The sequence below is a fragment of the Balaenoptera acutorostrata genome, chromosome 3, assembly GCF_949987535.1.
Source record: "Balaenoptera acutorostrata chromosome 3, mBalAcu1.1, whole genome shotgun sequence".
NCBI classification, from domain to species: domain Eukaryota; kingdom Metazoa; phylum Chordata; class Mammalia; order Artiodactyla; family Balaenopteridae; genus Balaenoptera; species Balaenoptera acutorostrata.
This window is the reverse complement of record NC_080066.1, coordinates 182,856,891-182,877,273: the sequence shown is the minus strand read 5'-3', so window position 1 is coordinate 182,877,273 and position 20,383 is coordinate 182,856,891. Positions and strand designations below refer to the sequence as shown.

Genomic DNA, 20,383 nt, shown 5'->3' with positions numbered 1-20,383 from the left:
ATACGGGGGTGGAGACTGGTGGTTTGTTTTCTTACTGAAACAGCCTCGCAGGGCAGGAGACCAAACACAGAAAGAACAAGGCACCCAGACAGATGTTGGACCTTGGAGAGAGCCCCTCCCTGTCCCTCCCGCCCTGTCTCCACCTGAACCCCTCTCTGCTCCTGCAGCCAGGGACTTCCTCTTGGTCACCTCCTTGTCCCTGTTGCCCCCCAACTCACAAAAGAGCTCACATATACCCCTTAGGACAGGATACCCCAGCACAGCCCTATCCATCACAGGAGCCCCATTTCCCAGCCTGCAGGAGGTCCCAATGCCTCCCCTGCCCACCTGAGGGCCCACTTTCCTCCTCACCCAGCAGGCAGCCCCACCTCCCAGAGGCCCTACCCAGTGGGAGTCCTCCCAAGGAGGCCACCAGGGCAGGAGGTCCTGGTGGGAGCCAGGTGGGGACAAAGCAGAGGGGTGGGGCCATGATGCGGGGGCAGAGCCAGGGTGAGGATGGAGCTGGGGTGGCGCCAGCACTGAGGGAGGGGTCATGGAGGGGTGGGGCCAGCACAGGGGGTGGGTCCTGGACAGGGGCAGGGGGTGGGGCCACGATGAGGGGTGGAGCCAGGGTGTGGGCAGAACTGGGCTGGGAAGAGGGGCGGGGCCAGCACAGGGGGCGGGTCCTGGAGAGGGGCAGGGGGTGGGGCCACGATGAGGGGTGGAGCCAGGGTGTGGGCGGAACTGGGCTGGGAAGAGGGGCGGGGCCAGCACAAAGGCCCTGCACTCACCCCATTGAGGCTGCCCAGGTCCTTGACCCAGTGCTCGTCCCTGTCGTGGTCGTAGTTGATGACAGCATGTTGCTTGTCCACACTGCGGGACTGGGGAGACACAGAAACCCTCGGGCGGCCGTCCGGGCCAGGCGGCCCAGGAGGTGGAGGCACCCCGCAGGAGGCCCCGCTCCCCACTCTCCAACCCTCCCCCACCCGACCACAATACCACCACCAGGCCCCTGGCCACGCAGCCCACGAGGTCCCACCCACGCCTCCACACCTCAAGCGCATGTGCCCCAGAAAGCCCACCCAGGCCTGACCCGGCCAGCCGTCCTGGCCACGGAGCAGGCCACGGGGTTCCTCCTGCCCCAGCCTGCCACCCGGGCCCCTCCCGTTGTGATCAGCCCTCCACGGCACCAGGAGGCCAGTGCCCCCTGCCATCCCAGCCACTGCTCCCGGGTCAGCGTGGGAGGGGCTGGGAACGCTCGGAAGATCTGGGACACGCTGTTCACTCCCAAGGGCAGGGCAGGCTGGCCGGGCGCGGCAGGATCAAAGGGCTATGGGTGCTCAGGGGGAGCCCGCCCCCGCCCAGCCTGGCCCACAGCGCACACCTCTCGGAGCGACGGACACGTGCACACACGCGTGACGTGCCTCAGGCCCCACTGCCTTCTGCTCGCGTGCACAGGCTCACACGTCCTGAGCACACCCTCCACCCAGATGCCACAAGCGCGTGAACACGTGCAGGTAGCTCCGCCCCGAGCACTGCCAGCTCTGCCCTGGCCACCAGCCGACCCAGGACCCCTCCCCAAGGACCGTCACCCAGCTCCCTCACACAGTCAAGCTGGAGGGCCACAGCCCCTCCACTCCAGGGACACAGAGGCAGGGACAGGGCCACAGGGTCACATTCTGCTGGATCAGGCACCGCCAGCACGAGCTGCCTTGCCCAGCCAGGGGGCCGGCGGTCTTGACACAGAGCGCATCACCACCGCCCAGCCCGCTGCCCACACCTCACTGCTGGAGGTCCCATGTGTCTGGGTGGCAGCTGCATCCCTCCCCCACCACCTGAGGAGCCCAGGCCTGGGGCAGCCCCAGGAAACACCAGCAGGACCGGCCAACCGTGGGGTGCTGGGGCCCAGCCCTGGGCAGATGACAGTACCTGCCCGGCAGGGCTCCCACGAGACACCCAGGACCCCCACTTCAGGAGTATGTCACGGGAACGACGAGACCCACACACTCACTCCCCACCGCCTGGGACAGGCCGGCCGGCCCTTGGGAGGGTACCCCAGCACCTGAGTCTCTGCATCACCACCCTCCAGGCTTCTCAGCTCTCCCAGGTGAGTGCCCAGACCCCTCCCCCAGCCAGCGGCCACCTCCACAGGGCCACTTTCTCTCTGATTCGCTCCCCCTACCCAGCCCCTCCGGCACCATCCAGAAATGGCCAGTTTCGGGGGGGGGGCCCAACACCCTCCCCCGAGGACTGGAGCTCCCAGGGCTGGGCCTCCCTCACCCAGACACAGGAGCGCACAGCAGGGTGGGGTGGGGTGGACGTGGGCTCTGGCCCAGCCCCGCCCCCACCCAAGGTCACGCCGCTTGGCCGAGGTGCCAGGGCAGGGCCTGGCAAGGAGACTGCAGCAGGCAGGGCTGTGAGGCGCCAGCGTCTCCTGGGCTCAGAGGCCTGAGGTGGCTGGCTGAGTGCACAATGCGGCTGCTGCAGCGGGGGCCCAGCGGGGGTTTGCACGCCCACACCTCACGCTGCCACGGACCCTGGGGCCTCCAGAAGGGAGCAGGGGTGCAGCGGAGGTTTCAAGGGGGGGCGCAGAGTCTGCGGGGCCAGCCGGGGACTCCTGGACACAGAGGCCAGCCCGGAGCCGCCTGCCTCAGCACCATCCTCGTGGGCCAGGGGAAGAACGGGCCTCCCTCCCCGGGAAGCCCCCAGGGCTGATCCTGGCGGGGCTCCAGTGCCAACTCACCTGCCTCCCAAAGCAACGGGTCTCTGGCGAGGAGAGTATGACCTTGAGACCCCCTGCCCCGCGCCCCCGGCCTCATCTCTTCCCCCGTCCCGAATTCCTCAAAGTCGGCACCCACAGCTAGACAGCTCTGGGCCACCCTGGCCGCAGCCTGTGCCCCGGACGTGGGCACCACCTCCTCCACTGGACTCCCCAACTGGTCTCCGAGGCAGCCCCGCCCACTGGCCTGGCCCAGGCAGGGGTGGGGGCAGGGCACGCTGGGGGGCCCCACACGCCCTCCTCTGGGCCTCGGTCTCCCGGCTGCAGGTGCTGGCAGAGCTTCCCCAGGACCCAGTCCCCAGGCGGCCTAGACAAGGACCAGCAGCTGTCCCAGGGGCCTGCGTGCTTGGGCTCGCCCCACCTCAGGCCAGGGAGCTGCCCCGCTGGGTGGCCCCGTGGGTCAGGCATTCCTTAGAGTCCAGCCTGGCAGCTGGGAGGCCTGGGGCTCACTGAGGGGCTGGGGGCTCGCCTCCTCCTGCGCCCCCTCCGTGCCCAGCCACCTGCCCACCTCAGCCCTGCCCAACACCTGGATGCCACTGGGGCCGGACTCTGCCCTCCACATGGCCGGGTATCGGGCTCCCGGGGACCGCGGGCCTGAGAGGGGCTGCTGGTGCCTGCACACCGGGACGTGGCGGGACGCGGGCTCTGCTCGGCCTGAGGCAGACGTGGAGGACGACAGCGGGAGGGCACTCTGTGCCTCAGGCTTGGCCGCTACCTTTGCCGAGGTGTAGCCCCCTAGAGGGGTTTCTGGGCCGACCTTTCTGGCCTGAACACCTCCTCCCACCTCCAAGCTTCAGACTCCCAACTCAAGCCCAGCCTGGCCAAACCCAATTCCTCCTCCCTGCCCGCCTGGCCCTTCAGCCTCCCCGAGGAAGGCCGCCAACCAAGCGCCCACCCGGCTGCTCCGGCCACACCCCCTCAGCCCCAGGCAGCGACCCCCGCTGGCCTTCCTGGCCAGCACCCCTCAATCTGCCCCCGCCTGCATCCCTGCAGCCCTCCCCAGACCTCCCTCTCGCCGCTCTGCCCCCGCCTGCCTGCTGGCCAGATGCTTTGCCTCTGCAGGTGCCACGCCCTCTCCTGGGCCACGCTCTCCTGGTGCCCACCTTCCCTTTCCCAGCAAGACGCCCCACCCTGCCCCACCCCCGCTCAGCCCTGGGCTCCCCAACGCTTGTACCCAGAGCCTGGGCTGCCCCACCCCCTCCCCAGACTGCGGGGAGCGCCAGGACCCCTGAGCACAGGCAGGGAGTGTCCCGCATCCAGAGACCTCCCTCCCTCCCGGCCCGAGGCAGACCCCACCCCCGCCCCAAGTCCAGGTGCCCAGAGGCTGGAAGCCCATGCCAGAGGGGGAGGTGGTCCCTTGGCCCAGGCAGGACTCGACTTAAAAGGACACAAAGCAGGCCACGTGGCAAATGGACTGAATGGGGCACAGACGCGTAAAATAGCCTTAAGAGGCTCCAAATACACGGAGTTTTGGAAAAGGACCTAATTGTTTGTAGTCACTTTAAAATGGAATAAAGATGTGCTTCCAAAATTTGGGTCTGACGCCCTCCATGGGTGAAAGCCCCGCCCAGGCTCTGGCAGCGGCCCAAACCCCAGGCTCTGGGCACACCCTCCTGCCAGCTCACGCCCAGCGCCACCCCAGCGGGGCCACGGCGCCCATGGCCTGTGTGTGTGCAGGGGGATCCCGAGCTGGGTCTCTCGGGCCGTGGTTTCCGGGTAAGGATGCGTGCAGATGAATCCCAGCTGTCACCCCTCCCACGTGGCAAACCAGGCGAAGGCAGAGAAGACACCTTGCCACAAACACGCACAGGCTCTCTCTCTCACACACACACACACAGACATGTACATCCACACACGTGTGCACACAAGCACATGTGCGCATACATGTTTGCGTGCGCACATGTGTGCGCAGACGTGTGCCGATGCACAGGAACTCGCCCGTGCACATCCACACACGTACGTACACGCACGCCCTGCGCCAGAGCCCAGGGACACAGGGGCAGGAACCACACCAGGCAGCCTGGGCCCGTGTCCCCGCTCACGTCCTCACTGGCCCAGCTTGTGCCAGGCTCGCCCTGGGGGTCAGGACCCTGGCGAGCGGGTGGCCCAGCTGGAGAGCGTGGCGGCACGAGGCCAGGCTGGCGACTCTGCCGCTGGGACACAGCGCCCCTGCCCCCGCCCCTCCGAGGTCCACACGTGGGCACTCCTGCCTGGGTTGTGGTACAGCCTCCTGGACAGCCCCTCTTCCCCAGCCTCGTCTCCTCCCGCCACGCTGCCTCCCCCTCCCCGCCGGACAGAGGGCCCCCCCACCCCCGCCTCCGCCAGCGCCCTCTGCCAGCACCGTCCCCCATGCTCCCACTCCTCAGCTCTCAGTACAACATCGCCGTGTCCAGTCGGCCCCCAGCCCCCTGTCCCAAATCCGGTGCCGCCTTTGGGTTTGTCTCCTGGGGGGTCACCTGGCTCCTGCTTATGTGTTTGTGGGCGGCCCAGCCCTGGAGTGGAGACCCCAGGCTCCAGCGTGGGGTCAGTGACCATAGAGTGACAAATGTGGGAATGAACGCGAGGACACACAGAGGGCAGGCCCGGGTGCTCCGGGAGCACGTGGCAGGGAGAGGGTGAGGATGGGGCGGGCGTGGAGGATGCCGGAAAGCCAGGCAGGTGGGGAGAGGCTGTGGCCCCGAGGTGGCCTAGCGGCCGGGGGTACCTGTCCCTGCACCCGGGGTGGGGGTGGGAGCAGTACTCGGGGGTGCCTGAGGCACGAGGTGGGGAGAGGGAAGGTCGGGGTTTGCCCCCGGACACCCGGCGGGGTCGGAGGAGAAGGGGGTTTGTTCAGCAGCACCAGGCTCGGGCTGCCTCTGAGATGTCCAGGAGCTGATGACGCAGGAGACTGGGGACAGCACGGTGACAGACACCATTTGCATCACGTGAGCAGAGGTGGAAACCGAGGCTGTGGGTGTGGACAGGACCTCCAGGGAGGGGTCTCGTACACCCAGAGCCCAGGCCAAGGGGGAAAGCCGCAGGGGCCGCCAGGCAGGAGCCAAGAGGCCCGGGAGCCTGGAGCTGCCATCCTAGGGGGAAGCTGTCGGGGGGGACGGCGTGTGCAGTGGCCATCCGGGCGGTGGCGTGGGGACTGAGGCCGTGGTGTGCAGGAGGAACTCCCTAGCAGGGGCTCCACAGAAGAGTACAGGGTGAAGGGGGCTGGCAGGCAGCACAGCAAGAGGATGGCCGCCCTGAGCAAGGGGCAGGTGGGCTGGAGGGGGGAGGCATTGGGAGGGGGCGGCATTCCCACACCTACTCTACAGCTACGTGACCTCCCTGAGCCTCAGTCTCCCCGTGTGATGGAGACACGGCCACGCTGCCCAGGACAGCCTGGGGCAGAAACGCAGGTGCACCCAGGCCAGGGCCAGCCCAGCATGGAGGGCTGAGGATCCCCCCTCCCTCCACCCTGCTCAGGGCTCCACAATGATCGGCCCAGAAACTAGGAATTGGACCCCAAACTCACGCTGAGCACCCTGCCCACCCCCTGTCCCAGCAGCCTCTCCCCCAACCCCTGGGAAGAGAAGCAGGCAGAGTGAGGGCCTGGTGCAGGGCACAGAGCGGCGGGCGGGAGGCAGGAGGCGCAAGCGCGCTGGGCCCCCAGCACTCACAGGCTCCCATCAAGTGCCACCTCCTACGAGAGGCCCTCCCAGCCACCCCGGTGGAAGGGCAGGGCCATCGACAAGCCACACAGTCACAGCAGGGAACACACAACTCCCTGCCAGGGGTCAGGGCCAAACGTGGTGACCCCTGCAGATCTCTCGCCAATGGACAGACAAAAGAGGTCATGTCACGTGACACCATCAGGGGGCCACCGGCCACATCAAGACCTCCACATCGGCCACCCCAGGAGGCCGGGGGGGGGCGACCTACGGCCTCTGCTTGCTTTACGTGGCCTGAGAACAGTCTTTACACTTTACGTGGTCAAAAAAAAAAAAAACTCTTTCAGGACAGGTGAAAATGATATGAAATTGACATATCAACATCCACAAAGTTTGACTGGCGCGCCTGTTTGTCTTCGCAACAATAGCAAAGCTGAGTGGCTGTGATGGAGGCGTGTGGCCCGCAAGGCCTCAAATGTATACCCAGCCCTTTACAGAAAACATTCACCCAGCCCTGCACAGACCCACCGACTTCCAAAGGCAAGAAGCAAAGAGAAAAAGAGAGAGACTGCTCTAGATCAAAGATACTGAAAAGACCGAACAAGCAAGGGCGGGTCCTGCTGGGTCTGGAGTCAGGCAAATTAGAGGACGTTTGGGGAGAAGTCAGGGTGTCTGGACACGGACAGGCCTTGCATTTGCTGCCCAAGTGGACATGCACATGGTTGGGACCCCCGGCTGCAGCCCAAGCCCCGTGCATCCCAGGGAGTGAGTGGGCAGCAGCAGCCAGGGCTGCACATGGAAAAGGGGAGGGGGTCTCACCCTGCACCCAAGTGGGCCGCTTGGTTGGACTGGGCAGTGCAGCCCACCTAGGACACCTCCTGAGAGTCCCATAGTGGGAGTGTGGAGCTTGGAGGGCTTGGGGACAGGGACCCAGGTGCCATGCTGGGGAGGGGTCAGGGCTGCAAGGAACCCGACTCAATCACCCCATGAGGATGGGGAAACCCTGTGGACCCTACAGGGTCAAGTCCCCCGCCCCCTCCCCTCCTCATTCCTAGGAGCCGGACACGTGCACCCCATGGAAGCCAAGGTTGGCTCAACTCAAACTCAGGGACGGAGAAATTCCCGATTGCCGAGTGCCTGGTGTCCTGGCTCTGAGTGCCCTGCCAGCCTCTCAAGCCTGAGAAAGGCCCCCACCCTCCACCCCAGGGCACTAGCCTTCCACTGGACAGCTCTGATGGTCAGAGCTGACCCTGTGGCCCCCTGATTCACGGCCCTGTGGGGGCCCCCGGACAAGGATGTGGACAGATCTGCTTTCAGGCACCCTCCCAAGGTGGGCCCCGACACCTTCAGAATCCGATAGCACCTTCCCATCAGAAACGGTCCAATACGCAAAGACAGGGACCCTCACCCACGAATGCACACAGCCACCCGAGGCCCCCGAGCCCAGGTGGAAACGCCCGGGCCTCCTCCCCAGGGGTCCCGCAGCAAGCGGGGCGGCGCCCTCCTGCCCAGCGCCCCGCCCCGGCCCAGGTGCCCGCACTCACCTGCAGCACGAGCTCACACTCGTCGCGCCCCACGAAGATGAGCTCTCGGGGCAGCCGGTGGCGAGTGCCACTGCTGCTCACCAGGAACCAGGAGGTGACGCTCATCTTGGCACTGGCGAGGCCTGTCCGGCCCTGGGGAGGAGGCGTCGTCAGAGCAGGGCTCCCCCGCCCGGGCCCCCGGACACCCCAAAGGCCAGCACAGATCCTGCCCCGGTGAGGTTCAAGCACCTCCACGGCACCACAGCAGCAGCCGCTTCCAGAAACGCTGGGCTCCGGGCCAGCCCCTCGCCGAGCGTGCCTGTCCCCTGTGGACCCCTCCCAGGCTAAGGTCGCCTGGTCCTCCCTTACACTCTAGGTCCACACATAGCCTCTTCTCTCTCTCTGGGTGCCAGAGGCGCTGGCCACACTGCCTGCATGTGGACCCACACGTGTCCCTGTGACCTGCACGAGCTGCTCCCAGGCGGGACTCAGTGTGGCCCTTCAGGGTCCCCACAAGGCTAGGTCCACACCCAGAACAGACTCTGAACCAGAAGCTCTGCCTCCCCCTGCTGGACACTCTGGGGTGGGCCCAAGCAGGGGGCTGGGAGGAGATGGCTGAAGAGCCCTGAGCCATCAATACGCCTGCCACTGAGAGGGGGCTGAACGTCCCTTGGTGGCCACCGTGGCCGCCCTGCAGACGCCCCCCGGCCAGGACACTACCAGGTGGTCAGGGCAGCAGTGCCCAGGAGGGAGGTGCTGCTTTGGGGACTGATATGGTCAGGATGGACAGGGGAGTATCATGGTGCTTTGAGGGGCACAGTGGGGGCAGCCTGAGTGACGACAAGGGCCAATGTCACCCGAGACCAGGCCCTGGGGCAGCCTGAGGCCCCACGCAGCCAGTGTGCACGTGCTCTCACACAGATGCCAGTTGCCCAGAGCCATGTCACAGGGGCTCAGGTACCAGAATGTGCAGACACACCTGCACCCCACACATGTGCACACAGCTTCCACAGACCCGGAGCACCGCCTACAAGCGCCCTGGCTGCTCTCCTGTGGAAGCTCACACACGCGCGCGCACACACACGCACACACACACACACAGACGCACTGGGTAAAACGTGTCCTGAGCACTGCCATGCGCCAGGTGGTGTCCTGGGCTCTGAGAGACACACACTGTCCCCGCATCACGGGGCTTCCCTCCAGCCAGGAGGGGGGGGGGCAGCAAGAAGGGAAACAGCTTGTGAGAAGGTGCGGGGTGGGGACAGCAGCACAGCCGCGAGGGGTCCATCTAAGGAGGGTGGTCAGGGAAGGCTCACTGGGAGCGGGCGGAGGCAGGCATGTGAACATCTGGGGGCCGTGCTCCAGGCAGAGGGAACAGGCAGGGCCGAGACGCTGGGCCGCACGCTCCCAGGAGTGCTGTGGCTTGTCCGGGAGCGAGGGGGGAGGCCCTGGAGGGCCCAGGACATGCTGCATCCCTAAGTGCAGACCGCAAACGCAGTAGGCCTGTTCCAAAATTATGAAGGATTTCAAAACAGCGAGAGCAGAGTGCTAAACCCAGCGCAGGGTCTGAGTGCAGGGCCCATGCAAGAGCGTGTGTCACACACCCGTGAGGCCAGCCCTGGAGGTCCTGGGTCCAGGATCTGACTCACAGTGTGCAGAACAGATGGCAGGTCAAGCAGGAGACTAGTTAAGACGTGAGACAATAACCAGGGAGAGAGAAGACGGTGCTGGCACCTGGCGGGAGCACAGGACGCAGGGAGTATCCCCAGGCCCTGTCCCTGCAAAGCCCACACCCAGAGCCTCAGCCTGAGGCTCCTAAGAGCCAGGTCTCAACACCAGGCCCCACCCATCGGTGAAGGCCCAAGTGACCACGTAACCCAGGGCAAACCCTCAGGTCACCTCGGGCAAGCAGGTGGGAAGATGTCGAAAAATCCACCCAAAAGACAGCCCCAGCCGGCTAGAGCCCCTCATCCTGGGACCCCTGCCCTTCCTCAGGGTCCAGCCAGCGGGGCAAGCTCTGGAAGCCGAAGGGGCGGGGACTTCCAAGCCCCTGCAGCCTCCGGAGGCCTCATCAGCACAGCCGGAGATGACAGTGCTCTCTCTAGGCGAGTCCCCACCCAGCCCCCAGCCCAGCCCAGCTCCCACACTCTGCCATCACCTGCCACCAGGTCGTGATGGGCAGTTGGTAAGGGGACCCCGCCCAGAGGAGGCCACAGCCTCTGCTTATGGCAAAGGGAGGCCAACCCCCCCAGAGCCGGGTTATGCGGCTGTGGCGGGCAGGCCGCCCCTGCCGCTGCCAGCCCATCTCGAAAAGGCCCAGGCCTGGAGTCGAGGACGCTCCCAAACAGCCTGAGGCCGGTTCAGGGCTAGGCTGGCCATCGTTGCTAGGAGGGAGAATACTAAACACCCCAAACTTGTCCCCCCAGAAGGGCCACCCGCCTGGAGGGGAGGGGAGGAGGTGGAGTCGCCCAGGGGCAAGGGGCGGCGGCGGGCGGCTGGAAAGCGCAGACTGAACGGAGGCCGGGACAGCGGAGAGGCGGCGGCGGCGAAGGGAAATGAGGAGAGAGGGAGGTGGAGGAAGACGGAGGGAGGGACCGCGGGAGGGGAGACCAGGCCCGGAGGAGGCCGGGCGGGAGCGCCGGGCCCGGAGGAGGAGGGAGCGACGCCTTCTCCTGAATCAGCGCTCGCTGGGGGCGGCCAGGGCCCAGCCGGTGCCTGGGCGGGGACCCCGGCGCCCGGGCCAGCGCCCCCCTCTCCAGGCCGCGTAGACGCGCGCCCGGCGGTCCCTCCCGGCCTGACGCAGACCTGGGCCGCCTCCGCGGCGGCGGGGACCGACCTGGCCAGGTGCGCCGGCAGCCCCCACCCCCGCGCCTTTGTCCGGCCCACCGGGCTCCGCTCCCCCGCCCCCTGCCCGCTGCCCGCGCGGCCCCGTCGGCGCGCAGGTGCGGGACCAGGGAGGCCCGGCCGCCGCGGGCGCAGAGCGGCGCGTCTTACCTGCGGCTCGGTCCCGACTCGGCCCCGACTCGGCCCCGGCTCGGCCCCGGCCCTCCCGCCCGGCCGGCCGAGCGCTGGGCGGGGCCGCCGCCTAGGACATGCCCGGCGCGGCCCGCACGCTCGCGGCAGCCCGGCGAGCCCACGGGCAGAGCGGCGGCCCGGCCTCGCGCGGCGGGTCCCTGACGTCTGCGGGCGCCCCGCCCCGCCCGGCCAAGCCCCGCCCCCGCCCCGCCCCGCCCCGCCCCCCGGAAATCCAGGTTGGGGCGGGCCCGGAGCGCCAGGTGAGCGTGGCTCCCGCCCCCGGCGGCTCAGCGGGCCCCGCCCCCGCGCCCACCCCCCCAACCCCCGCCGCCCGGGCCCAGCCCCCTCCCCCACTCCCCCCAACCGGTCGGTCCCCAGACCCCTCCCCTCACGGTCTGCGTACCGCCTCGGCTTGGGGACCCGCCCCTGCGTGCCGGGCGCAACCCGGTGCCCGCAGCAGCCCCGCGTCTTGGCTCTGAGCCCGCGGTTAACGCTTAACCAAGCTCCGGGAGCCCGAAACTCGAACCGCACCCCTGAGCCCTAACCTTTGGCCCCGCCCGCCCAAATGAGGGGTGGAGGGCGAAGGAGGTGTGGTGAGCCCCAGAGGCCCGCCCCGCCCTCTCGTGCTCCACGCGCCCCAACCCGGGATTTCGGCCGGGCTGGGTGAGGTGGGTCGCGGGTGTCGACGCAGTCCTACCCGCTGCTGACTGCGGGCCGGGCCCCGCCCAGGGGCGGGGCGTGGATCCCGGGGTGAGTTCTCACGCGCCGCTCGCTCCGCGGTGGGCGCTACAATAGAGGTGTCCGGTGTCCCGAGAGCGAGAGGGGGAAAGGGATTAACGCTGCGGGCGGGGGCGCTGTGGGAGACGCCTTGTTGGGGGTTTGCCCTGCAGGCATTCCTGCTTTACTGGTGGGGACTGACCTTGACCGAGGGAGGAGGTGCGCAGCGAAGCCAGGGAAGTCCTGGGAGCTGGGGTTGAGGAGGCGTGTGCCGGCGAGTCTGGGCTTCGTGGCCTGGGCGGCTGGCGCCTCTGAGCGTTCACGGGCTCCCTGCCCTGCACCGGGAGCACCGCCCCATGGTCACCAGCCCCCGACAGAGCCAGGCCTGGGGGTTAGTGCGGAGGGGGTCCCACACCCTCGAGTACAGAGGGGAGCCGCATACCCACTACGCAGGTGGAAACCCACCTGCAGAGGGAAGAGCTATGAGGGTGCAGGGAGTGTGCCGGACGGTGGGCGGTGCCACCTGTGCGGGACTCACCGGAAGAACCTGAGTTGGGAGCGCGGACTGCTAGGGGTTGGGGTGGTGGGGGGAGGGGCAGGCCAGGGGAGGGACCTGTAGCCAGGTGATCAAGGAGCTTGGACTTCGTCCCAAGGACAACGTGGCGCCCAAGGAGCGTTTGCTGCTGGCTGAGAACTGCTCAGATGAGGCTTTCAGAGAGCTCTGGGTGCCAAAGGGCATGGAAGGAAGAAGAACAGGACTGGGGGGTGGGGAATGGTCAGGTGTCCAATCCTAGTCCTGGAATGGAAGAGGTGGGGGCAGAGAAGTGGCCTGGGTGTTCCCGGTTTGCCCCCAGACCCACCTTCCTCCCTCCCCATGGCCTGCCCTCTGGGCCGCATCGGTGGCCCCATCCCCCACTCTCCCCTGGCTTCCGGGTGAGTTTGGAAGCCAGCCCAAAGGTTGGGGAATTTACCCAGCTCCCTCCCGGCTGGGCACAGACCTCTGCTCTCCCTGAGGTCCTCTCCCTGAGGCCCCAGTCCCTGCCCTGAGGCCCTTTCTACCCTCTTAGGGCTTTGAGACCAGCCCCCACCCAGGTCTTTGCCACCCTGTTGGTTTCGCCTACCCCTTGCCTGCACCTTGGTAAATGGACCTTTGTAAAAGTCCTTTTCTCTCTTTGCATCTTTCTCCTGCCAGGACCCTGACTTCCTCCAAGGTGAGGAAGAGAGAAGGCAAAGACGGAGCCCAGTGGTCACCTGGACCCCCTACTGTCACTAGGAAACAGGTGAACAGGCCAGGAGAGCAGGTGTGCAGGGGTCAGCTGTTGAGAGTTTGATGCAGAAGGATGGAGAGACCTGGGGACACTCAGGTGAGCTGTTCGGGACAGAGCTAGGGGCAGCTGGAGGCCTCATCACGTGTGGGTGATACTTGGAGCCAGAGGGAGGGGGTAGAAAGAACAAGGTAGACTAGCCAGGAATCCACAGTGAGGACTGGAAAGGAAACCCAAGGAGGGGTGAGGCCACAGTCTCCCCAAGGTTGCATTGAATGCAAGTTGCATTCAATGTAACTTGTAGGAGTAGCTACAGGATTTTTTTTTTTTATAACTATGTGAACCTATCCTGAAATCCATGAGGAAAATAAAGGTGCAAGAATAATTAGCCTGCAAGTACTTGAACAGACATGTCTCCAAAGAAGATAACCAGATGGTCAACAAGAACATGGAAAGATGCTCAACATCATTAGTCATTAAAGAGATGCAAATCCAAACCACAGTGAGATACCACTTCACACCTGTTAGCATGACTACTATCAAAAAACAATAATAATCAGTGTTCGTGAGAATGTCTGTGGAGAATTGAAGCCTATGCATTGTTGGTGGGAATGTACAATGGTGCAGCCTCTATGGCAAACAACATGGCAGTTCCTCAAAAAATTAAAAATAGAACTACCATACAATCCAGCTATTCCACTTCTGAATATATGCCCAAAAGAATTGAAAGCAGGGACTCGAATAGATATTTGTACACCTGTGTTCATAGCAACGTTTTTTACAGTAGCCAAAAGGCGGCTGCACCCCAAATGTCCTTCAGTGGATAAATGAATAAGAGAAATGTGGTCCATCCTTACAATGGAATATTATTCAGCCTTAAAAAGGAAAGAACATGGATGAGCCTTTAGAACATTGTGCCAAGTGAATTAAGCCAGTCGCAAAAAAGCAAATTCTTTATGATTCCACTTCTACGAGGTCCCTAGAGTAATGAAATTCTTAGAGACAGAAAGGATGTTGGTTGCCAGGGGCTGGGGGATGGGGATGGGGAGTGAGTGTTTAATGGAGACATAGTTTCAGATTTAGGAAGATGAAAAAAAGTTCAGGGGACTTCCTTGGTGGCGCAGTGGTTAAGAATCCGCCTGCCAATGCAGGGGACATGGGTTCGAGCCCTGGTCCGGGAAGATCCCACATGCCACGGAGCAACTAAGCCTGTGCGCCACAACTACTGAGCCTGCGCTTTAGAGCCCGCGAGCCACAACCACTGAGCCTGTGTGCCACAACTACTGAAGCCCGTGCGCCTAGAGCCCATGCTCCGCAACAAGAGAAGCCTCTGCAATAGGAAGCCCGCGCACGACAACAAAGAATAGCCCCTGCTCGCCGCAACTAGAGAAAGCCCGCGAGCAGCAACGAAGACCCAACGCAGCCAAAAAATAAATAAATAAATAAAAAATAAATAAATTTATTAAAAAAAAAGTTCAGGAAGTGGATGGTGATGATGGTTGTATGATGACATGAATGTACTTAGTGCCACTGAACTGCACCTTTAAAAATGGTTGTAATGGTAAATTTTAGGGCTTCCCTGGTGGCGCAGTGGTTGAGAATCCTCCCGCCAATTCAGGGGACACGGGTTCAAGCCCTGGTCCGGGAAGATCCCACATGTGCGGAGCAACTAAGCCCGCGAGCCACAACTACTGAGACCATGCGCCACAACTACTGAAGCCCACGCGCCTAGAGCCCGTGCTCCACAACAAGAGAAGCCACCACAATGAGAGAAGCCCGCGCAGCACAACAAAGAGTAGCCCCCACTCGCCGCAACTAGAGAAAGCCTGCGTGCAGCAACAGACCCAACACAGCCAAAAATAAATAAATAAACATAAAAAAAAGAAAGCTCACATTTCTTGAAAAAAGGTAAATTTTATGTTTTTTATGTGTTTTACCACAATTTTATAGATTATTTTTATTTATTTTTGGCTGCATTGGGCTTTCGTTGCTGCACGCGGGCTTCTCATTGGGGTGGCTTCTCTTGTTGTGGAGCATAGGATTTAGGCGTGTGGGCTTCAGTAGTTGCGGCTCGTGGGCTTAGTTGCTCCGCGGCATGTGGGATCTTCCTGGACCGGGGATCCAGCCTGTGTCCCCTGCATTGGCAGGCGGATTCTTAACCACTGCGCCACCAGGGAAGTTCCCACAATTTTAAAAAGTAAAGAAAAAAAACAAAAACAAAAACAGCCTGTATAATTCTAAAAAAGAAGGCGCCGGTCTTGCCAGAGCGTAGAATCTGTCACAGAACCGACTAGAACATTCTGTGATAGGTGGTTGACTGGACACACAGATCAGAGGTCCGTGTGATCATTTAGCATATGATTATTTGGCATTTAAAATCTGCGAGGAAAAGGGCGTTCTTTAATAAAGGGTGTTGGGACAACTGAGCAGCCATCAGAAGGAAACATGACATTGGACTCCTATCTCACTCCAAAATAAATTCCACATGGACCAGAAATACACATGCCAACAACAAACCCACAAAAGCATTTGAAGAAAACACAGGAGACTGGAGACAGTTTAATGATCTCACCATGAGGAAGGCTTTTCCCAGCGTGACAAAAGCATAAGTCATAAAAAATGTTTCTGATAAATTTAAGTAAATTACAAGTTGCAACATTTTGCATAGATCTAACCTTTTAAGTCCTAGGATGTCCCACAAACTGGGAAGAGCTGGTTGCTAACTCATATCTCAACGGAAGGGCCAACTCCCCAGCAGAGTGGGCCTATGAATTAGTAAGGATGGGGGCCGAGCGTCTCACTGGAAGTTGGGCAAGCAGCCCAGACGCATGCAGAAGGAAACCCGCGTGGCTGTTAGCTGAAAGATGCTTAACTTCACCCATGATCAGAGAAATGCAAATGCACGTGACCTTCAAACTTTGGAGGTTTTGAAGAGGGACGGGACGGGAGCGGTGGGGAGACGGGCCCCCAGCTAGGGTGTGAGTCTGAGGTTGAAGGTGGGGCGACAGTGCCCATCACCTTACAAAAGCCCTTGTCCAGCCCGCCTGTCTGCTTCCCGGGATCTGTCCTGCAGGAATACTCGCGCGTGTGCACCAGGCCTAGTCGAGATTTTCATCGCTGCTTTGCCCCTAAAGCAGAGCTAGAAACGGCTTGGCCTCGATCCACCCAAGGGCACCGCTGAGGGCCGCCAGATGCCGTGCAGCTGTGGGTACCACTCGGTGGCTCCCTGGGGGGGCACAGAACTATCTCCTCAGTGTTCTCAGAGAACCCACAGCCCCCTCTCCCTGCTCTGCACGGTCTGGTCACGGGGTGGCCCCTGCACGCGGGAACTGGGGATGGGGAGACCTCGTTTCCACCCTTGGCCCTTGGCTCTGCCTGAATTTTTTAAACCAGGAAGCTGTATTAACAGTGACAAGATTTGCTGTTTTCTTTAGGGGATAGTCAGGAGGGGGCACGGTCCGTGTGCAGAAAGAGGCAAGGGAGCGGCCAGCGCATCCTGTGGACACGTGGTTCCAGGGCTGGGCAGGGCTCTGAGGTGGTGCCTGGGGCTTGACGTAGAGCTGCAGACCCCCTTGGGGGCAGGAGTGGAGCCAGGGGATGCAGAGGAAAGATAAAAGCAGGCCTCCCATCCCCCTCCCAGCCGATCCCCAGCCCTAGGGCCTTGCTGCCCTTTGAAGCCACTGGACTCAGCGGCCTCAGGCCAGCCCACGTTCCTTTGGCCTCCTCCTCAACCCCATACCCCGCTCTCCAGGATTTCACCGGGGTTCTCTGGTTGAACTCATATAACCTGAGCATCTGCCAGCCTAGCGGCTCTGTCCTCTGTGGTCGAGAACCATGGAACCCTGGCTGTCCCTTTGCCTTTGGATTTTTGCATTTAGTCCCTAGTTTCACGTGCATTTGCTGCTAGTGGGAGAAAGAAACCTCAGTGCTGACACAGAGGTGACGGGCCCAGCCCCTGCACCTTCCCAGAGTCAGGCCAGGGCCCGTTCTTTCCATCCCGATTGTCTGTCCAGCCTTGCTGACCGGACACCAAGGTCAGCTGCAGCCAGGAGCTGGGCCTTCGTGAGGGGCCGGCTTCCCACTCGTGTGTCTGCTGCGTGGCTGCCCAGGCCTGTTGGAGCTGCCCGGCCCAGGACACGACAGGGATCGCCTGCAGGCCTGGGCCCCGCCGGCCCGCACCTAGGAGAGTCTTGCAGGGCTGGTCTGGGCCAGGCAGCTGGGGCAGGGAGGCAGGTGGCCCGGTGGAGGCGGGAGGGCCCCTGGCCACTGTCCCTGTCCTCCTGGCTCAGCCTCAGGGCTGAGGTAATTATCCTAATTATCCACAGACGGCAGGAGGGCCAGTCCTAAAGCCTGGGCCTCACTATGTCCATGTTTCATTATTCGGCCCAGCTGAGCCCCGCAGCTGAAGGGTCGGGCTCCATGCCGGGGGGTGGGGGGCACCAGTCCTGCCAGGGTCTAGCATGGGAGCAGCGGGTGCTGGGCTGTGGCAGGACAGTCATTGGCCCCTGCACCCCTAAACCTGAGGGCAGGTGGGAGGGGCTGCCGGGCTGTGTCCCCATAACCCCTGAGCCTCCCTCCTGAAGGGCACAGTGTCGGCCTGCACCCCACGCAGAAGTCACCCCTCAAAGGGGACCCAAGGGTGGGCAGGGCAGTGGCCACACCCCACACGCCCCGCCGGCTTCATGCCCCCATTCTTTCCCCCTCCCCCCATTCACGCCCCCCTTGCCCCCTCCCCCATTCACATCCTGGCCACGGGCTGTGAGCATTGTGCTCCTGTGCTGTGGGTGTCCTCTCGCTCGCGCGCCCTCAGGCTGGAGGGCAGAGTCCATCTCTGCTCGGGGTCTAGGCTCTCATACTCCCCCCGCACACACCCCCCCCCATAACCCTGCAGCTCCCGGGACGGACAAGGCGGGTGAGGAAGGGCTGCAGGAGTCACCTCCTCCCGACTCGGGGTGACCCTTTCTCAGGGATCCCCCAGGGAACTAGGAATGTCTTTGCTCACATCTGCAGCACCGCCTCAGCCCTCCCTCCACCACGGCAATCCTGAGGGGACCCACTCCAAAGCCTCCCGCCCTGTTCCTTCCAACAGAACCAGGTGCTTTCAGCCATCAGTGCAGAGCTCTTGATCTCAGGGAGGATGGGCCAGACCCAAAGCTGGGTGTGGGCACAGGCCCAGTTTTTGCCCAAGTGAGGTGACTTCTGCTGTCGGCCAGGGAGTGGAGAAGGGTGCTCTGGGAATGCTGTTCCTCCCATTTAAGAGATGAGGTGAGGTAAGACACTGCCATCTGCTCACTGCCTTTGCTGGCTGAGGTTGTGATGCTTGGAGCTCCAGCAGCCATAATATGACCAAGAGGAGAAGACCAGGAGCTGAGCAGCAAAGCCAGTCCAGATCCCTGCCTTTGCTGCTGAACTGGACCCAGAATAAACACCTTATTCCTATTAAGTCAAACAGACAAAAAAGCCCTCATTGTCTTTTAAGCTACTTTGGGTTGAATGTTGTGTTAATTGCAGCCCAGCCATCTATGTAGCATAATATGTTCAGATTGGCTTTCTCCAAACTGTTCCTTGGAATGTTAGTAATCACTATATCTATGAAAGAGAAGTCCATTTTGGTGATATTTATTTTTTAAAATAAAAATGTGTTACCCGTCCCCGCCCTCAAGCATGACCACCTGGAAACCACTGATGAGGTCCCTTCTCTCTAGGGATGGTGACATTGGAGATAGGCTCCGTTAGCCCTCCTCCAGGATGAAGCATGTGCCAGAAGACCTGGAGAACGCCGCTGGGCCGAGCTTTTGAGAATCTGGGTGTCGTCCATTCCGTCAGCCCACACACCTCAGGGCAGGAGCACATGCTAGGACGGAAGGCGAAGAGCACGTCGACATCTGCAAGACGTGCTGCTCCTCCAGAGCCTTTGCCCTTGAACTTGCAGCATCGCTGTTGGACGTTAGACGTGAGTTAGACGTGAGTTAGACGTGAGTTAGACGTGCGTGGAGGCATCGTGAACATGTCGGAGGAAAGGTGGGCGGCATCCCGTCCCCTCCCTTCCTGTTGCAATAGACTCGTTTGGCAGTTTTCTGTCAGATGTTAATTCTTGCAAATGCCCTGTGCCACCCACCGCTGGTGACAATGGTGACCACTGCCATGGTAGTAGCAGAGGTGACCCTCTCGAAGCTCTTCTCCCAGCGGGGTGGTGGTTGGCCAGGTGCTGCCATCTTATCAGCCATCCTTCCCCGGGCTGAGACCTGCCTGTGGATCTCCGAGAGTTACCTCAGGAAGCAGCAGAAGAAATCAGACTCCCGATAGGTCAGGACGCTTGAGAGAGTGGCACTTGGACAGCCTGGTGGCCTTCCTCGTGGCCACTTGGATTCTCCTCCTGCATCTGAGGTGGGACAGTGAAAAACTGCCACTAGAACTCCAGGCACTGAGGGTCACTGGAGGAAGACAGTGGCTGGAGGTAAGGTCTCCCCATTGGAAGGTGAATGGTGACATCCACGGGTGATTTGTTGAACAGCTAATAAGAATGGATTCAGTGTACAACCCTCCAACGTGGTGTCACGTGCACATGCGTGTGGCAGCCTGCGGGGCTGCCGAGGTAACGCCATGGTCCCTCTGCAGTCAGTGAGACTGAATCTGGTCTTTAACGAGTCGTGGCACAAAAAATCTTCTGCAATAGCCCTAACCAAAGACTTCTTAATATATTGAAATGCCCCTTTTTATTAAGCAAAATGCCTTTTTATTTTGATGCACAGAATGGAATTTTTTGCTTTATGTCTCGGATTTATATTATTTTTTTAACTCGACATTTACTCCCTTTGTGTATTTTAAGTCACGCACATGTACTCTTTGTACAGTTGTAAAATTTTAATAGAAATCAACGTATTTTTTTAACTGCATTACATCAGCATTTATAGACGTTGTTATGCACAACCTACCTTGGAGTCCCATGTGCACACTGGCCGGCGCCCGGCGTCTGCTCTGTCCCCTGGCAGCGCCCATGGCCCTGTCTGCTTGTTGCTCCAAGCCAGGTACCTTGCTTTACAATTTCAGCCCATATCATGATGCCCATCAATGTTTGTTGCACCCCAAACACAAAACACTGTGCAGACTCATTTCTCCTGCTTCCATGGCTCAAACAGGAAAGTATTAAAACGCAGCAAGATCTTATGGTCTCAAACTGGACCCAAATCAAATAAGCAGAAACCAGAATTCTTCCAAGTAAAGATAAGTGGTTGCAGCCTCCCTGAGGCAGGAAAGGCCTGATGAACGAACTCCCAGGTATCAGAACAAGACATTGCATGTGGCTAGCATTGCTGCTTCCCTTTGTGGTCCATAAACGGCTTTCAGACTATTCTGGAATGGGACTAGGGCTGAGTTAGGTGTGAGATTCCCATGCAGAAACCACTGGCCCGGGGAGTCCCACAGGCTTAAGATTCTTGTGCTCTCTCAGGTGAAGTTTCCTGAGCA

The 20,383-nt window shown here is 61.7% G+C and overlaps 1 protein-coding gene and 1 long non-coding RNA gene across 7 annotated transcripts in view; one reads left to right on the top strand and one right to left on the bottom strand.

Annotated features, from left to right (window-relative positions):
* Positions 1-11,598, bottom strand: part of CEP170B (centrosomal protein 170B) — a 26,589-nt gene extending 14,991 nt beyond the window's left edge. For 3 of the 5 annotated variants that reach the window (XM_057543872.1, XM_057543874.1, XM_057543875.1), the window contains exons 1-3: positions 10,914-11,087; positions 7,941-8,072; positions 771-860 (exon numbers count right to left, since the gene is read on the bottom strand). In XM_057543872.1, coding sequence (XP_057399855.1) covers positions 771-860; positions 7,941-8,045 — 195 coding nt within the window. In that variant the 5' untranslated portion in view covers positions 8,046-8,072; positions 10,914-11,087. Of the gene's footprint in view, positions 1-770; positions 861-7,940; positions 8,073-10,913; positions 11,088-11,479 lie in introns of those variants that run through there. The other 2 variants (XM_057543873.1, XM_057543876.1) reach the window with 2 other exon arrangements.
* LOC114236966 (uncharacterized) lies at positions 11,597-20,383 on the top strand. 2 transcript variants are annotated; one of them, XR_009007676.1, is made up of 3 exons: positions 11,597-11,684; positions 12,844-13,015; positions 18,622-20,383. It is a non-coding gene; the product is annotated as an uncharacterized LOC114236966 (long non-coding RNA). The 2 variants fall into 2 exon arrangements; XR_009007675.1 differs by lacking the exon at positions 18,622-20,383 and adding an exon at positions 14,068-14,336 and having other exon boundaries at positions 11,599-11,684.